Below are 18,662 nucleotides of genomic sequence, written 5' to 3' on the forward strand. Positions count from 1 at the left end.
CTTTGTAAACCTGTGCAGGAATTAAAATGAAAACCACTTACACGCACCCTATTGAATGTGTAGATTGCAGTAATCGTGGATTGTTTAGTTTATGATTGCTTTCTTTGCCAACACCCTTATCCTTTGGTATTTATATATTTAAATTGCTTTAAAAAGTTAAAGCAGATTTATAAATGCTACCCAGTTCTAATTTTGTATTATCAAAAACAATCTGAATTAGGTCCAGAAGTTCATAATTGACTTTTTCTCGCTAAATTGTTAGAAACTTATTTACATTACAATGAAAAACGGAAATCGGCCTCAGCGTATTGGCGTATTTATGACCATTCATTATTCTGTCACCAAAACGGTTTACACTTACTGCACAGGACACAAATTGCACTGAAATTCTCCAGCAGGTTTATTGCACATAAACACAACCTTAAGGATATACATTTGTATTTTGTAAACATGTTATTTGTATTAAAAAAAAATATATTACAAAGTGTATGGTATCGGTTACAATGACAAACCATCAGTTTCCCTTAATTCATCAGTGTTTTAATGCATATTAAATATTTTGCCTGACTTGACAAGGCAATAGTTAATATTGTATGGCTCTTGATACCTCTCAAAATTACATGATTTGTTAAAATGTATCTGGAAATATTAGGTTGTGGATATCTTGTTTTTAAATGGAATAAAGTTCTTGAAATGACATGTATGACTGGGACATGTAGTACATAACATGCTTAAATGATTGTCCTATGATTTAAAATGTCTTGACAAAAGTGACACTACCGATTTACCCTGTTATTCACGTTATGGATTTTAGAAAGTTGGCATCAAAAATATGACTAATGAAAAGGGGCAGGGGCTATGCAAATAAGGATCATGTTGGCATCTCAAACTACCCTTAGGGAATATAAAAGAATGACAGCCTGAGTACAGATAAGTCTATGGCAATTCCTTTCATAAACATTTACATTAAAAAATAAAATGCTCAACATTTTAAGCAAACTCTCTCTCCCATACTTTTAGAGACAGATTTGAAAGGTCAATCTGTTGGTGGTGGCATTTTTGACAAGCCAAATGCATACCTTTCTGATATACAAAGCTAGCAGAGCCTTATATAGACACAATTGGGTTTGAATTCTCATAAGCCTTTGTCTGAGACACTCCTTATAATTCTACATAATATGGTTTGAGTATATGAGAAACTCCCTGAATGATACGGTTGATGTCTCAGGATATTATACCAGTAGGGTATTCAATGATAAACAACCTTACATAGTCTTTTGTCTATTCGTCCAACCCAGGATTGAGAAAATGCTTCTATATATGTGAGGAGAAATTAAAAACTTTACACCTAAAACATAATAGGTTGTCTCCATTACCAGAACAATCATAAACTTAATATCAACCACATAGCAATACAGAAATAAACTTGGCAGGTATGTATAAAGTGCATACATCTCACTCAATTAAGGCATTATGGGTTGAGGGTTTTAAGCAACAAAAAATTCCATAAATTCCTTTCAGAAATTCCTTCAATTTAGCACTTGCTCAAACGGTAAACCTCTGAATAACTGCCAGTCGCTAGCATTCATTAAAGAGGTATAGCAACATACTTCTCAAATGTGACAATGGAAGGGAAAAAAGGGAAAAACTAATCACAGGCACTTAAGAATTGTAATCTGATTAGTGCCTCTGATTTGGAGTGGACTGGTTTTCAGGTTTTTGTATTTTAGCCACCATTATATTTCCACACCAGTCTCAGTGGTCTGATTACAATGCCTCTTACAGCTTAAGATGCAATCACAAATTATACAAGAATTCAGATGTCTATGTATGCGTGTACCATACAAATAGGTTTATAATTTCATACATATTAGTTTTTCACAATAAACCAATCTATTGGTTGGTAGTTTGGACAGGTTTTTAATGATTCTTTAGGTGTGTCTAGACTTACTATGCAGATCTGATATAACCGGTTCTCATTGTGAATTTAAAGCTGGCTGTTGGAGACTGTGCAAAAGCTTCTTCTGGCCTCTATTTGAAACTGATATACCTGTGAATTTGTCTGTAGCTCTTATTCCAAAGGTTTTACTTTCTATTTACAGTGAGCATCCACATTACTAGTTGTAAATAATATTTAGTTTTAAAATAATGCATTACATTATATGTATTTTAGATAATTTTACTTAAAGGGAACAGCTTAATTGAGTGCGTGGAACATTTTGTATTCTAATTGTTGTTAATACTAAGGTATTTTGGTTGAGTTCAGGTTTCCTGTGCCACTGGTTTCCAAAAAGCATTTCTCTCTGTAAATCAGCAGATTTGTGAAAATTCTAATAATCCAACTATAATCCTCCATTAGACCAACAAGGACAGGAAAGGTAGGATTTCCATATGGTTATAACAAACATGAATACAACCAAAGGGCATTAAAGCCTTCTGATACAATGGTTCTTGATCCTTCACAAAGTATATTACATGGACAGAAATTACAGTAGAAAAACAAGCTAAAGATATTTTCTACAGAATTCGGCCACTCTTACTACCCAAAACATCTGACGTTAATAGTATAACCGTGATTGACTAATATAGGAGAGCTTATTAGAACCAGATCTGCATCCGTCTTCCTGTTAGACTACATAAAGAAGCACAAGCCCATGATTGAACAGTATTTCAATCAGAATAAATAATCATGCAATTTAGTGTAGCTCTGGCAAAAACAGTGTATTGACCCTACAAAGGTGAGTGTGGTTAAAATCATTTCTGTGCTTGGAAAAATAATGATAGAAAAGGGGCAAGGCTACACACGCTAAAAAAAATTCACTGAAACATATTCCTGTGCTTACAGTACTGCATTATCCCCTTCTCAACTATCACTTTGTAACAGTGATTTCAATTTTGGATTGGAACACTTTTCTTGATATGTTGTTGTCACGATGGTATAACCACTATGTTTTTCAAAAAGCGATTCGGCTAGGTGCTTAAATCTGTTCACTTCCATTGGTTTCATGCAAAAATCTGCAATTAAATTGTGCATAGATGCACACGGTGTCTTAGGTTAGTCGCTATGGTATTCTGTGCCAGCAAGGAGTACACAAATACAGAGCACGGACGCTCACTGCCTAACTGTTCTTCCTCTGAGGTTAAAAAGTAAAATGATGTTAAAATATAAAAATTCACAGGACCAGCTGTGAGAATATATAATTTCAACTCCACTGTAGCTATAATTAAAGTGAGGATGGATTTGAGCAACATTGTGATTTACTTTTTACAATTATGTGCTCCACAGTGCTGCTGGAATACTTGTGCATAGTGCAGGACTAGTCTTGTAGCTAAAGATGGACTGACCATTTATATAGATTCTTTGAACTAATACACGTAGGTTGCAGAAACAAAAACATCACCACTATTTAGTCACAAGGCAGTTACAGAGACAATAGCTGCTCATCTCTCCCAAGTCACAACAAGGCAGTCAGATGAAGCAAAGGATGTCTAGCAGGGACAGTTGAGACGGACAGGACAGTGGATTTCAGACCCTGTTTTACCTCACCAGCTAAAGCGACAGCTGTGCATTACGCAATACACACAGAACCTGGCACATCCCAGAATGCCACAGCATCAAGAATGGCATATTTTTTAAGCTGTTCAGGCATCCTGTCTAATCCATGGAACTCACTCAGACCACACTGTGGACAGTTTTCTACTATGAAGAATCTAAGACCATATATCCTGATGCGTTTCATTTAACTTTCTGGTCTTCCAACTGAATTTTGCATTTCAAAGTTTTGAGTTTCAAGCTTGCCAAACATCTCTTACAAAACAAATTTCAGACAAACCCTTCTAAATCCCTGTTCTTCCTTATCGCATTCCCTTTTCATTTCTTGGTGTTGAAAAAACAAGTCACAGGGGTCTTCTACTATGTGTGGACTTAAAATGGGGGAGATACTACGTAAATTTCAACCATCTCAAGTATAATTGACTGTATTAAGTACTAAAGTCAATATACTTATGTTAATAAATTGAACCCAGTTTCCTAGAAAAGGAACCAATAGTCACTGAGGAATTGACAGGGTGCCAGTTGCCACACCTTCCTCCAGAAGTTCTCGTCACCTGTATGGTTTTACTGTTGCCATAAACAGTACACCAGCTATAGTAGAAGTACACTGTATTCATAGTCCTAAATTCATAACCTTTTCTTTTCTTTTAGTAGAATCCAAATATTCTGATACACAGTAAGGTTATTCAACCTAGAATGTTAATAAACTTGTGGGGGGTATAAACATTATGTGCAATACATAATACTGACTGAAATATTATGTTTTGAAAATGTGATCATCCTGAGAATGGAGGCTATCTGGATAATTGAGTAGTATTCAGCAGACCTATCTGTTCTTCTTTTCTTTACTGCAAAAACACATAATAGAAATAGACTATTAGGACCAACATCTGTACTGTACATGCAACCTTCTATAAGCCGTTTCAAATATTAAAAGTGTTTAATCCATGGATTAAAGCCTGTTTAACTGGCTGTTCGAACAGAGCTAGCCACACTATGTCCACAAAGAGCACGCTTCCAGGACAGGCATAAGCTTTTAGCTCGTAAGTACTAGTCATCTTTTGCAGGGCTTTATGGGCCCTCTCAAGTAGGTTTCTGTCAAGTTGCTTTTCCAAAAAGAAAAACAAAACTAAACAAATAAGATAAAGAAGTGTTTGCCCTCCCAGCGCCCAGGAGGAGGGTCTCAGCAGCCACATGGCCACATGCTCTTCTCGTCTGTCTTCAGCTGGACTGTGTTGTCCATGCCCAGGGGCTGGCTGAGCATCAAGGGCTTCTGGCTCTTGAGTTTGTGAGCCACAGTCATAAAGATGGCCTCCACATGGTCGTTGTCATTGGGGTTCTTGGCAGAGGTCTCGAAGAGGGGCATGCTGTGGGAATCCGCAAACTTCTGTGCCACGTCAGTGCCCACCCGCACGGCGTCCCGCAGGTCACACTTGTTTCCAACCAGGATGCGCGGCACTTCCACGCCCAGAGAGTGGTGCTTGCACTCCTCAATCCAGCCCGGCAGGCTCTGGAAACTGGAGGCATTGGTGACGTCGTAGACGAAGACCACAGCATGTACGTTGCGGTAGTAGTGCTGCACCATACTCTTCCGGAAGCGCTCCTGGCCAGCTGTGTCCCACAGCTGGATCTAGAACAGAAGAAACAGACCAGTCAATATTCCTGAAGCAAATGCAGTCAATCATCATCTGATTGTTCTTTGGGAAGTAGTCTGAATGACTTTGCTAGCCATCTGATCCCTGACTCATTGTACAAGTTGTATGTCAATGTACCCACTATGGAAATAAGACACCAGATTCAACTACAGGAATAAACTAAACATACACACAAGAATTTAATGTAAGAACGAACTGCTGCTCTGTTATTCCAATAAATCATGAATCTACACAGCACTCTTTTGTTGTGGGCTAATTCCCCTTTTGTTGATATCTTGCATCTTATCATACAGTAAGAAAAACTAAGCAGTACTACAACAAACAATCTCTCAGTAACCAAACTCGAAACAGAAATCAAGGTTACCAATCCATATCACAAAATGCTAACAAACCACATTATGATGCGGAAAGGAGAAAGGCATTTATTTAGGCAAGCAATACAGATAGGAGAGGTAATTCTCTTTTTGGACTGAGAGAAGTGCAATTGTTTCACTAACAGGAAATCAAACAATGTTTTTTTAATATATAAAAAATGGCAAAACAAAGACAATCCTAGAGCTGTACCATAAATCTTTATTTTGCTTTCTATCAAACTTAGTTTTTCTTTTTATGTTGCTTTTAAGAGGCACAAATAGAAGAATACCCACACTTATGACAGGAACTGCCCCAGCAGATTAACTTTCCATCTCTAATTTCAGTTTTCATGTGGCAATTTAATTTTACTGAACATGATCAGTGCCTTGATTCCTGGCCAAAAACTGTCAATATTATAAATTGCCTTTCCTGGAGATTGCACTGCCCTACAGACTTCTTAGTTTCAGACACATCAGACCTGCCATTGCAAAATATGAAAATTAACCCACCAAATGAAGAAGATAAACTATTATATTCTTATCATTTTAATGATTCACCAGCACAAATTAATATTCTTTATGGAAAGCAATATAGCTCCTGTTCTCCTGGGGCTGTAGTTTTTTCTCTGGGCCCTAGTGGGCAAGAGGCATCTGACTACAACAAGAATGCTATTGATATAGTTTCAACAGTCTCCGTTTTGTTCTACTGCCAATCTAATAGTGTGTGCTTATAATATATAATGTAAGCAGCAGTAACTGTAAATTAGCAGCACAAACTAAAAGCACAAAAGAGTACAATTCGAATAAGGCCTGAACAATCGGTTCGTTTTATTATAGGGTTGCAAACCACATTTTTTATTTTAACTTTTTTGATATGCCTTACTAATTTCAGTTGATTCTATCACAAATAATATTTTCGGCTCAGGATAGATTTTACTTGCTTATAGTATACAAACTCATAGATATAAAAAAGAAAAATCAAACAGCAAACCATTGTGCCTTGCGCAAGAATGCCTGATTCATACTAAACCACTGGATCCACTCACTGTGTGAGACACAGCAGTGATTCTGTAACACACTAGATCATGGAACCAAACAGAGAGAGCGGTTAAACTGGGAACAGACTATTATGTTGGAGAAGGAAGTTTTATTTCTCAAATTAGATTGACCTATAATTACATTGTGACCATGGCCACCATAGTAAATTCAGTAGTTTTTATTTTTTCTTCAAAAAGGCATTGTTTTTACATCCCACCTTTCCAAAGACACCAGCCAATGCAGAGTCCCCCTATCACTGTGGTGGGGTATTTATTTGAATTCTGACCTTTAGAATAAGCTGCAGAAGGACTCGCTATGTTCTTTGCATAGCCTAGAGATGCATTGGCATACAAGTTTAGAGACAGCTGTTTAAACAATTTCTGCATTTAGGGCAGAATAGGCAACCTGAGCTAAATGGCAATCTTTAAATCCCACAAATAGTCATCTGAGTTAATTTAATTAGCAAAGGAATGCTGAAATTAACAATGGGCAGATACCATTAGTTTCAGAATCGGTTTTCATTGTTGTTAAGAGAAAAACAGTCCCTTCAATTAAACCTCTGAATAAACCTCTAAACTCTAAACCAATTCTGATTATGCAAACAACAAATGGGTGCCGACCGCAATGAAGAGGACATAAATATAACGGGTTTGCATGTAACACATGCATGAGGCACTAATTGAATCAGCTGGGAATCAGTTAGCCCCACAACTAGCATTCTTTCTGATCAGAATTGAGATGCACTTGTTTGGATTGAAAGCAGCTTCAATGGAGCTGAAAGCCTTGCAAGAAGGAAGCCCATTAAATAGACATTTGATATGCAGTAGCGTTTTGTACACAATCCCAAAATAACAGCACTGTGAGGAAAGACTTGCCTGCAGTGGCTTGTCACAGGGTAGAAGTTAGTTTGTTGTATAACAGATTCCTGCATTACAACACAGAACTGTTACTGAAAAGGCCAGAAAATGTCCGAATTGCCACTTGACTGACCAACCTGTATGTCACCTAAATGCTCAGTGTTATTAAATCTTTATAATAAAACTATTTAGATAGCGCCTTTCATACTAAAAGCAGCTCAAAGCACTGTACAAGAAATTACAATTAATTGAATCATTAAAATATAATTAAAACAGAAACAAAGTCAAAAACACAGAATACAAACAGAGAAAAATAAAAAAACAAAAAAACACATCACAGTCAGGTTAAGAAAGCCGTTTTACAAAACATGTGCCTTAAGTCTTAGCCTAAACATAGTCAGGGAGGGTGTCTCTCTAATGAATTCCAGTCTTGGACTGTCATTATAACTAAAAGCTGCCTTTCCCTTTGTGCTTGACTGCTGAGACACAAAGTAGGCACCGGTCGGATTACCTCTCGGGCAAATAGGCAGATATGGAATAAGTAGCTCAGTCAAATAATCTGGGCCCTTTCCAGTAAGTGCTTTATATGTTAGTAAAAGATCAGTTTTACAGTAAAATGTAGGATCTTACAATGAATGCCACCACCTATTCCCAGCCTGTCTGAAGGAACAGACTCAGATTTGCACAGAAGAGTGCACTCAAGGAATCACAGCTTTATAATTTGTAGGTATTTGTGGTATAAAGACACTCTGCAAATCCAAGTTTCAATCATTATATTAATTAGCCTGGAAGTGACGTCACAGTGAAACCAGACACGTTGAATAATGGAAATGGGTCTTAAAGGGATTCATTTAAATCTGTCAACATACAGGAAAACCAATAGGAAAACCAGACCAATTCACTGAGTAGCATAACCAGACAATTGCCTCATATCTCTTAATCTTTAATCTTGCCTTATTCATGATAAAATCAGGACAAAACAAGCATGATGGGCTGAATGGGCTCCTGATGTCTGAAGACTTGGTTTTGTTCTTTGCAGAGCTCCCTGCTCCCCTCAGTGCCCATTATGAACTGTCCGTTTCCCTTTAATAACACACAGGTGGTTTGTAAGGCGGGGTGTCAGATGCAATACCATTGTAGCTCAACTGAAACCAGTGCTATTTCAGCTGACCTGTCCAGCACTGGGTAATAAGAAAACACCCAAGGAATCGTTAGTATTTGCCATATTACAAACACAGTACAGTAGCTACAATACAGTAGGTTGCGGCAAGTGAGCAACCAGCAGGACTACATTTCTTACGTCAGGCGAAACGTCCTGCAAGCTCGCAGGCTAAATTAATCATTTAAAAATAACATGCAACACAAACTGAAAACGCACACTTCACACTGTCATAAGCGACGTCACCTATGATCACATTTCCGTCTCCAAAAAGTTGCCGAGTATGTCCCACCTTGATTTTCTCGCCCTCGATCTCGATCATCTTCTCTCGGAAGTCGACCCCGATGGTGGCCTCGGTCTTGTCGGGGAACCTGCCCGCACAGAAGCGGTATGTGAGGCACGTCTTGCCCACCCCGGAGTCTCCGATCACGATCATCTTGAAGATCCGAGAGCGCAGCGGGGGCAGCGCCGAGCCGGGCAGAGACGCGCTGAGCTCCAGCGAGGACTCCATCTCGCACATCGTTCAGGCTGGCGATGAATGCCGTCTGCTGGCAAATATCCTGCTGCTATAAACCGCGAAAAGTGAAATGCAGCTGCAGGAAAGGATACTGACTCGTTCGGTTATTGCTAAATACGCAGCACCGGCGCTGCCTGCGCTCAGCCTCCTGCCAGCCCGCACCTCTCGCACTGCGCGGCTCTCAGCGCCACGTACCGACAACACGCCCTCGAGTTCTCGCGAGAACTGAAAGCAGAACGGGCGCGTTCGTGTAGCGCAGATTATCGCTGTTCTGCGCGTATCTGCGCAGCTCCACCAATGGGATCTGTTGTTATGTGCAGGTCTGTGCAGAACTGCGGATCTGCGCTACAACAACGCGACAAAAAATAAAAAAAAGTTACCCACGCTAGATGGGTACCGTGAAGCCTGTAAGTGTTACATTTAACCCATAAACTGCTACTCATAGCAGTACAGATCATTTGAGATAGATTGATTATGTGATTGTGTGTTTGTTTGTTTGTTGGCAGACTCCCTTATCCCGTACGATTTACAGGTTACATGAGATTGTTGCTTCTTTTCAGTCATTATTTTGTACCCCAGCTGAATACTCCATTAATTGTAATTATATTTGCTTATATACAACGCAGTTGATGTGTTAATGATGTGTCTAATTTGTACTAAAACGCTAAGTGCTAATTAAATTATGGATAACAAGAGGTTAATCAAAAATAATTATATATATATATATATGAGTAGATTCATATATTTGTGATGAATAAATTAGATAAGAATGTTATGAACAAAAGTGCATTTGCACTATCTCTATCTATGTATATATCTATCTATTTTGAGACTGCTCAATGATTCTGATTGAATTTTGTTTATTCAATTCGGTGCTCTGTGTCCTTAAGACTGCAACCTATGTCCTCACAGCAAATACACTGTTTAAACAGAAACTAACATTACCAAAGTCCTGCAGCTAGCTCACTCAACACACCAGCAAAATGGCAGTAAGTACTTTAAGAGTTTTAGTTTCTTTAAAACCATAGGCATTGGCCTTAAAATGTTAGAAATAGTACAGTATAATACTGTCAAAGAATATTTGTCAAATGCATAGTTTTTGTATGCAGTGCAATTGTTGTTTGTTTGATTTGTTTTCAGATTGAAGGTGTTTGTGAACATTATATGCCAAGTTAGGATAGCTATTATAAAGTTTACATAATTTAGATAAAATGTAGTTAAAATATAATATTTATATTTAGGAATCTGTTTTTTTATTATTTGTTTTTGTATAATTCTTTTTTGTAGTTAAGATTTTTGTTATATAAACAAGTGATTGTGTAGTTGTGTAACAGAAAAAAGTTTTCTGTTGCAACTAATATAACTATTACTTATGAATAACTTCCAGATGCCCTTCAGATGTCCTGTTTCATTTTCATTTAATAGATATGTATTTGTCTGTTGGATTGACTGAGGATATATTTTCTGCTTGCCGTGTTGCAGTCAGTCAGTGGAGTGGAACTGGAACATTCCCCTCGAGGTTTAGAGCATGAGTACCTAACCCTCTTCAATGATAAGTCTGTACAGTTCATTGCAGAATTGGTCTCCACCTTTGAAGAAGACGCTGACAAGGTAACTTTTCTCTGAAAATACTTTTCGTATTAGAATTTTATATACAAAACAAATAGCAGCTTCTGTTGTTGACAATAAAAGATAGAAATGTGAGGTTTTATAATGTCACTGTACTGGATTTAGTTTTATCTATAAGCTTTTGTTTCTTTGTCAGTCTTTACATTTTTCAATAATACAAATGTGTACAAATATAAAAGACCCTCCACTTTACTGGAGTGCAGGGAGTGTCCTATAGCCTGGAGGAGTTGTTTCTGAACCCAAGCTATGCCACTGCCCTCGATGTTCATATCCTTCATTGAAATTCACCCTTTCCTTTCTCTAATATAGATGTATTGTCAGTTTTATAGAACAGTCCCCTTAAATGGGCAGTTATTAATCTAGTCGTATAACACCAACTTCAGTCTGAGGTTTCGCAATTTGTCCTCTCAGATCCTTAAACAGAGGACAGCCAGGAAAGTGCAACTGGATCTAACAGGAGATCTCCCCAGGTTCTCCAGCCTCACTGCTCACATCCGCAATGATCCCACATGGAGAGTTCTTCCTGTGCCAGAGAGACTGAGAGACAGACGCGTGGACATCGGGGACCTGGCGCCATGCAGCACGGAGCGCTTCACACAGGCCTTGAGGTCAACAGCTCAGGGGATCCAGGTGAGCAATGAATAGGATCAAGTTTAAAACCACAGGTATCTCTTTGGTTGCAAAAATGCGCATCTTGTCTTTTTCTCATTTGGTATTTAAATTACATTTTGAGTTGATCCTGGTCATGGAATCAATCTGTACGAATTTGAAATACAGGGTATGAAGAATCATTTATTTTGGGATGGACTCTTCACCCCTAATGTATAGTATTTAAGTGAGTTTGTTTTAAAGTCCCATATTAAATCTGTTTAATTGACTGTATTTCCATTCTGTACCTTTTTATCTACAGGTTGATTTTGATGATGGAAACTGTCCTACCTTCTACAATCAGATTAAAGGCATTTTTAATGTTTGCCAGGCAGTTCGTAATCAATTCCGCGGTGAGTCTTATTTCACTTGCAAATGTATGCATAGCAAAAGATGGTATTTGCCAGAGTTACTATGCCTACACCCTGGTTACATCACTTTCCATTCCATGTCTTTCCATTTTAATTTGTCTGCCCAGATGTTCCACCAATTTCCAAGGCCCCAGTACTGATGCTCAGACCTCGAGCCTGGAACATGGTGGAGCACAACCTGCTGGTACTGTATCACCTACTGCCCGTTTACCTGTACCATGACAAACTGGATCTGCAGTACAGCTTCCGTAATGTTCTGCCATTCCCATCTGTGTGTCTTTACAGGTCAACGGCAAAGAGGTTCCCGGCCCCTTGTTTGATTTTGGATTATTAATGTTCCATAATGGAAAGCTGCTGTTTGAAAACAAAAGTGGGCCGTTTTTCTATCTATCCAAGGTATTGTTGTTGGTGTTTTTTTTAAACAAGGACTACTTGCACTTGCATTCAAGTCCTACACTATGAATGACCAATGTCAAGCTTTCTGCAGATTGCCTTTTAAATCAGTTTGTGTTTCTTGTCCCTAATTAAGCCCTAGCATCACTAATCAGTCAATCAATCAATCAATCAATCAATCAATCAACTTAAATGTATTATGCAAAAGCATGTCAGGGTGCTGCAGAATTAAAAAAAAATCATAAAATGGATAAAAAAGTTAACTATACAAAGATTTTTCATACATTTAAAAAAAATGTGTGCAATGTTTAATATCATATAAGAAATGTGAACTTCCTGTCTTTTTTTCTTCTCATAAAACTGATAGAACTGAGTTTTGACAGTTAAGAATTTAAAAGCATTTAAATAAATCTTTCATTACATTAGTCTGCATTTGTTTAGATTGCATTTGCTGATAATATGACAGTTGCGGACACTTGAGTGTCACTCCCAGCGATAGTGCAATTTTATACTGCCTTCAGTTTTTTATAATTTAGATTGAAAGCCATCTTGAAGCAAGACTGTGGAACAACATATTCATTTGGACTGAACAAAAGGTGGGAGAAAGTTACCAGTACAGAATAAATTGATTCTTGTCCTGTTTATATCTTGAGTGTGTATAATGGTTGAATGTAAATGTTCTTGAAGTCTGTAGCTATAGAAACATGATTGTGTTTTCATGTTTCCAGCTGAGAAAAGCTTATCCTCTCACCCAATCCAAGTATGGGGGGGGGGGGTTACCATCTGCTCTGTATTAATATAAATCTCTTTGTAGTTTTAAATATAGTGAAAATACATTGATGTTACTTAGTTTAAATGCGAAGCTCTTATTTATTATAGACATGCCATCACTTCTATTAATATTGTTTGTAATAATCAAACCAGCTTCTCAGTTTCACTCTATCTTCATGACATTGTTGCTGTTGTTGGCATTATGCTGTGTGTGTGTGTTGTGGCCCTCCGCACAGCTGGGTTTGCCAGTGGGCAGTATAAAGGCCACTGTGCTCATAGAGAACATCCTGGCCTCCTTTGAGATGGAGGAGATATTGTATGAGCTGCAGGAGCACTCCGCCGGCCTCAACTGCGGCATCTGGGACTATTCCGCCTCCTTTGTCAACAAGTTTGGTAAGCCAGCAAATGTTTTTTGTTTTTTAAATAAGAAAATAAAATAGTTGTCTGTTCTCTTTTAATTCTGGAGTACAAACAATACAATATAAATGCAGTAGTCACCAAGCCCTACAGGTATAATCTATTGTTTAATCCTCTGAACAAACTGGACAACAAGCCAGATCTCCTGCCTCTTGAATATTTTATTCATGTTGATGGTGATGCATGCCAAAATTCATGCCAAGTCCCACTCATACCCCCCGGCAGATAGTTTTCAGAACACCTATGGCAACAGATTTTTTTGAAGTCTCTGTCTGGCATTCCAGGCCATCGACCATCTTTCCTGCTGCCAGACCGAAGCAAATATGTGAACATGGAGAAGCTGTTCCTGAAGAGCTACATGGAGCTGCTGGTGCAGACCTGCCACCGACGTGGGGCACTGGCCACAGGGGGCATGGCAGCTCTGCTTTTGCCCAGAGACAAGGGCACTGCCTACTACCACCGAGTCATGGCCATCGTCAGCAGGTGAGTTCAGCTATGTCTGGCTATGTGTCAAGGCAAATATCACTCTTTAAGAGACACATTTAAATTGGTAAGGCTAAATTACAACAGCAGTGCCAACCCTTTGTGTCCAGATGGAGTTGCCCACAGAAACCCACATGACAATGACAGAGCTTGGATAGCCAAGCGTGGCTATCCAAACTCTGTCATTGTCATGTGGGTTTCTGTAAGAGCAACAGGATGCACTTAGGTAAAACACACCTGCACTAAACACACAAACATAGATACAAAAATACTCTCATGGTATATTAGTGTCTTTGTGTTTTTATTCCGTGTTTCCAAATATAATTATTGAAGAAGTGACTGATAAACTGCTTTCCCCCCACAATGCTGGTGCTAACGTTTCTTCCCACGGAGGCTGAAGTTACTGGAAATCAAGGCTGGAGTGGATGGATTCATGGTCTATGACCTTGAGTTAATAGAACCAATGCAAAAGGTAATATATATTAAACTTTAAACTTAGTTGTTCTTCTCTAATGTCATTATGGTTAAGATGTCTTGGCTCAACAGTAATAGCTACAGCTTGCAACTGTGGATGAGCTCCATTTCATATTACACTGACCCAGTATTAGTGATCTAAAATCATCAAAGAGCCATGATTAATCATTACCAATTGAACTGATGACATTGAGATAACACTTGCCCAATATTTCTTGAGATAACTATGAACCAGCATGACTCTCACAGACTAAAACAAGTTTGAAGATCTTATGTTTAGCCATAGCGTATGTTGGCCAACCACATTGCTGCCTAGGTGGAATGAGCCAAGGGTGCAAGATTGGGGTTGTCTTCCTCCTGAACCTCAGTTTAATTTGGTCAATATACCTACAAAACAAAAGGTACAATGTATGAAATGATATTACTTGTTTACTTGAGTAAAATGGGATGTTATTCATTGGCAGTTTCTCAGGGATTTATATGGCAATAATAAAGCCCTGGTCTCCTTGTTGTCAGCTGTTCCTGGAGCACACACAGGGACAGAACCAGCTGCATGTGCTCAGGGAGGATGTCTCTGTCACACCCACAAATCTGCTCACGATGCCCGCGGTCAGTGCTTTCAGGGATCTGCTCCCAGTATTCATTACCCTCAGTAATGTGCTTGGTAAATGACTCATACAGACAATCCTACAGATTCCTGTTGAATCACTGCTTTCAAGGCCTCTTGTATACTCATCTCATTTATCTGTCTGATATTCCCCTTTTTGGACATTTTAAATTACCATGTGATTATTTCACGGTCTGCAAGGTCAATTCTAATCTTGTCAATCAATTTACAGAATGATTCAGTGAGTCAATGATTCAATTTCAATGAGAGTCCCTGTGAGGCCCTACAGCTCATCTCTGAAATCTGTTCAAACCTTTCACTACAGGAGGTGTAACTTCTAGTAACAAGTGAAATTAAAGTGTAAGGAATTTGCTTAAATTATATATATATATATATATATATATATATACACCAGTCAGCTATAACATTATGACCACTGACAGGTGAAGTGAATAACACTGATAATCTCGTTATCATGGCACCTGTCAGTGGGTGGGATATATTAGGCAGCAAGTGAACATTTTGTCCTCAAAGTTGATGTGTTAGAAGCAGGAAAAATGGGCAAGCGTAAGGATCTGAGTGACTTTGACAAGGGCCAAATTGTGATGGCTAGACGACTGGGTCAGAGCATCTCCAAAACTGTAGCTCTTGTGGGGTGTTCCCGGTCTGCAGTGGTCAGTAACTATCAAAAGTGGTCCAAGGAAGGAAAAGTGGTAAACCGGTGACAGGGTCATGGGCGGCCAAGGCTCATTGATGCACGTGGGGAGCGAAGGCCGGCCCGTGTGGTCCGATCAAACAGACGAGCTACTGTAGCTCAAATTGCTGAAAAAGTTAATGCTGGTTCTGACAGAAAGGTGTCAGAACACACAGTGCATCACAGTTTGTTGCGTATGGGGCTGCGTAGCTGCAGACCAGTCAGGGTGCCCATGCTGACCCCTGTCCACTGCCGAAAGCACCTACAATGGGCAGGTGAGCATCAGAACTGGACCACGGAGCAATGGAAGAAGGTGGTCTGGTCTGATGAATCATGAGTTCAAGGTGTTGACTTGGCCTCAATCCAATCGAGCATCTGTGGGATGTGCTGGACAAACAAGTCCGATCCATGGAGGCCCCACCTCGCAACTTACAGGACTTAAAGGTTCTGCTGCTAATGTCTTGGTGCCAGATACCACAGCACACCTTCAGAGGTCTAGTGGAGTCCATGCCTCAACGGGTCAGGGCTGTTTTGGGACCTACACAATATTAGACAGGTGGTCATAATGTTATGGCTGATTGGTGTATATCACAGCTATTCATTGACAATAACAAAAATCCACATTTCCAATCATAACCATCACATCCCGAAAACATTTTCCTTATTTTTTTGGACATCTCATGAACTATTGTATAACCCTAATGATGTCAAAGTGATTTCATTTTTTTTTTTAATTTAAGCCTGGAATTTGTTACAAGTTATTCTTGGTTGTGTATTTCACTGAATGACATTGTGTATGTATTTGATAGCATCAAGAACATAAAATACAAATACAAAGATATTTAGGATCTTCATCAACTTAGTCCAGTAGTGAAAACGCAAAATCCCATCACATTGAATTCATCCACTTTGTACTTTTTCTTAGGGTGGTGTGACCCTCAATGGACTGAAGTATAATATTGCTGTTGGAATCCTCTTTATAGAGGCATGGCTTACAGGTACGCAGCACCTCCATCTGCTGCTTCAGATCTCATTGATTTAAGATGATGTCATGTCTTGGTTTACGGTGTATTTAACACTTTCTTTGTAAAGCACTGTACACTCCCACATGTATAACCTTCACTTAAAATCCTCTTACTATAACACAATGTGTCTAATATTATTTTGGCTTATTATCAATCAGATATTCATGAAAATAACTGTGTTTATTTAATCCAGTTGTAATTAATACATATTGTTTTGTTATCCAGGAAGGGGGCATTTTTTCTACAAAGGTCAGGTGGAAGACTCGGCTACTGCAGAAATCTCCCGGTCTCAGGTCTGTACATTAATAAACCAGGAATGAAGCAGTAATAATAATACATAATTTAATAGAGGGCAGAGAAAAGAGTACAGTAATTTAAGTACAGTACAGTCATGCCTAGAATGATAAAAAATGTAGTATTTCAATTGTGTTTGTTGTAGAGAATTAACAGTAAAAGTTTTTCCAGGTAAAAGCAATATAATTTAGTTAGCATTTCACATGGAAGGATGTGAGAAATCTGATTAATAGGAAGAAGCAGAATAATCTCAGTAAAAAGCAGCTTTTTCCCCATGTGCCAAAGCTGCTAACTTTAATTTTAGGTCTGGCAGTGGATTCGTCATCAAGTGAAATTGGAGGACGACAACAGAACAGTCACCAAGCAACTGGTGAAGAGTCTGGCACAGGAAGTCCAGAGAGAGCTGAAGGAGGGTCTCAGCAGTGATGCTGAGTAAGTAAGGGCAGTGCCCATAGCTTCAGAGCTTATGGGGACAGGGGAGTATAATCCGATTGATTGATTGGGATAGATACTTTCTGTATCTGCTGTAAGCAAGTGTCCTCCACTGGTGACAACACTGTTTATCAGCCTTCATAAGGAGATGAGCTCACCTGTTGTCCCTTTGTTTGGTGGGTAGACAATACAGATTTTTTGGTGAACTGCCAATGCCCCTGTTCAGTGATAGGACTTTATCTGTGTCTATCCCAGATAACCCACATGGTATCCCCCTTCATGTAAGTATAAGGAATGTGGCTACAATTATAAAAGGTCTAATTGTATTAATCACATTAAACAACTGGATATCAGTATGAAACCCAGTACCAACCTCTTACCCCAACCCTAAATTACCTTTTTCTTTTTTTTCCATTGCCCTCAGAGCTGAACACCGGCTACACACCGCCTCTGCAATGTTCCTGGAAGTTGTACAGAAGTATGAGTTTCCAGAGTTCATCACCACTTATTTAAACCTGGACCACACTTTTCTAAACGCCACAGCTCAGTACAACAGGCACAGTACATTTGTAAAACACAAACTGTAATGTTTAAAATAAAGGCTCCTTAAGAAATGTGAGAAGGATGCTCTCAACCCACCTCTAGAATAGATGATTAATTAAAGTGACTCAGTTTTTGACTATTTGCATTTTGCCTAAATGGAACTAAAGAAATGGCAGTGTTCTAAATGCAAAAATACTAATTAAAAAAAAAATGTAATGTATATAAAAGGTATTGACAAAGATGCGTGTTGCAGTTTTCTCCCAGTGATAGAATGTGTTGGATTAAGACCAATCAAAGGCAATCAAAATATATAATAAAAAAAGGACACAAGATTCTCTGGAAATGCACAATTTCCTTAAGAATTCTATGAGGAAAACATAAGTTTTGCAAATGTGCAACTGTGCCACCAAGTGGACTATCTACAGACTACTGGAGCTAGTTATACATGTGCCAAATGCATTTATCTGTTCAATTTGAGAAATATCTGTGTCAGGAAACCAAAGACTGGTTTTATTTGACCATGAATCCAGATTTGAAATCTGCGACTACTTGGCAATAGTGCCCTTCAAGTGCACTTTTGCCCTGAACATAAACGCACCCCGTCTTAAAATTGGTCAGAACCAGCAAAATGAAAGAATTTAAAAGAAAGAAAAAAGGTATAACAAGGATTACATTAACCATACTCCAGGTTAAGGTAATGGAATCTGTACTAATGTATCCTTACTACCATGTCTTGTAATTAACTTAAA

The 18,662-nt window shown here is 38.7% G+C and overlaps 2 protein-coding genes across 2 annotated transcripts; one reads left to right on the forward strand and one right to left on the reverse strand.

Moving 5' to 3' along the window:
- Positions 1-376: 376 nt before the first annotated feature.
- On the reverse strand, positions 377-9,303 carry rab33ba (RAB33B, member RAS oncogene family a). Its single transcript, XM_066720133.1, has 2 exons — positions 8,908-9,303; positions 377-5,183 (listed from the first exon to the last, which is right to left on the reverse strand). Exons 1-2 carry the CDS (start codon positions 9,133-9,135, stop codon positions 4,737-4,739), a joined length of 675 nt encoding a protein of 224 aa, XP_066576230.1. The 5' UTR covers positions 9,136-9,303; the 3' UTR covers positions 377-4,736.
- A 578-nt stretch (positions 9,304-9,881) lies between these two features.
- On the forward strand, positions 9,882-17,984 carry ugl (ureidoglycolate lyase). The gene is made up of 15 exons (XM_066720128.1): positions 9,882-10,121; positions 10,615-10,743; positions 11,173-11,391; positions 11,672-11,762; positions 11,888-11,964; positions 12,066-12,176; positions 12,710-12,769; positions 13,181-13,337; positions 13,646-13,844; positions 14,238-14,316; positions 14,835-14,927; positions 16,545-16,617; positions 16,870-16,937; positions 17,243-17,370; positions 17,795-17,984. Exons 1-15 carry the CDS (start codon positions 10,116-10,118, stop codon positions 17,955-17,957), a joined length of 1,653 nt encoding a protein of 550 aa, XP_066576225.1. The 5' UTR covers positions 9,882-10,115; the 3' UTR covers positions 17,958-17,984.
- The last annotated feature ends 678 nt before the right edge of the window (positions 17,985-18,662 follow it).

This window comes from Amia ocellicauda, chromosome 13, assembly GCF_036373705.1.
Source record: "Amia ocellicauda isolate fAmiCal2 chromosome 13, fAmiCal2.hap1, whole genome shotgun sequence".
In the NCBI taxonomy this organism is placed as follows: Eukaryota; Metazoa; Chordata; class Actinopteri; order Amiiformes; family Amiidae; genus Amia; species Amia ocellicauda.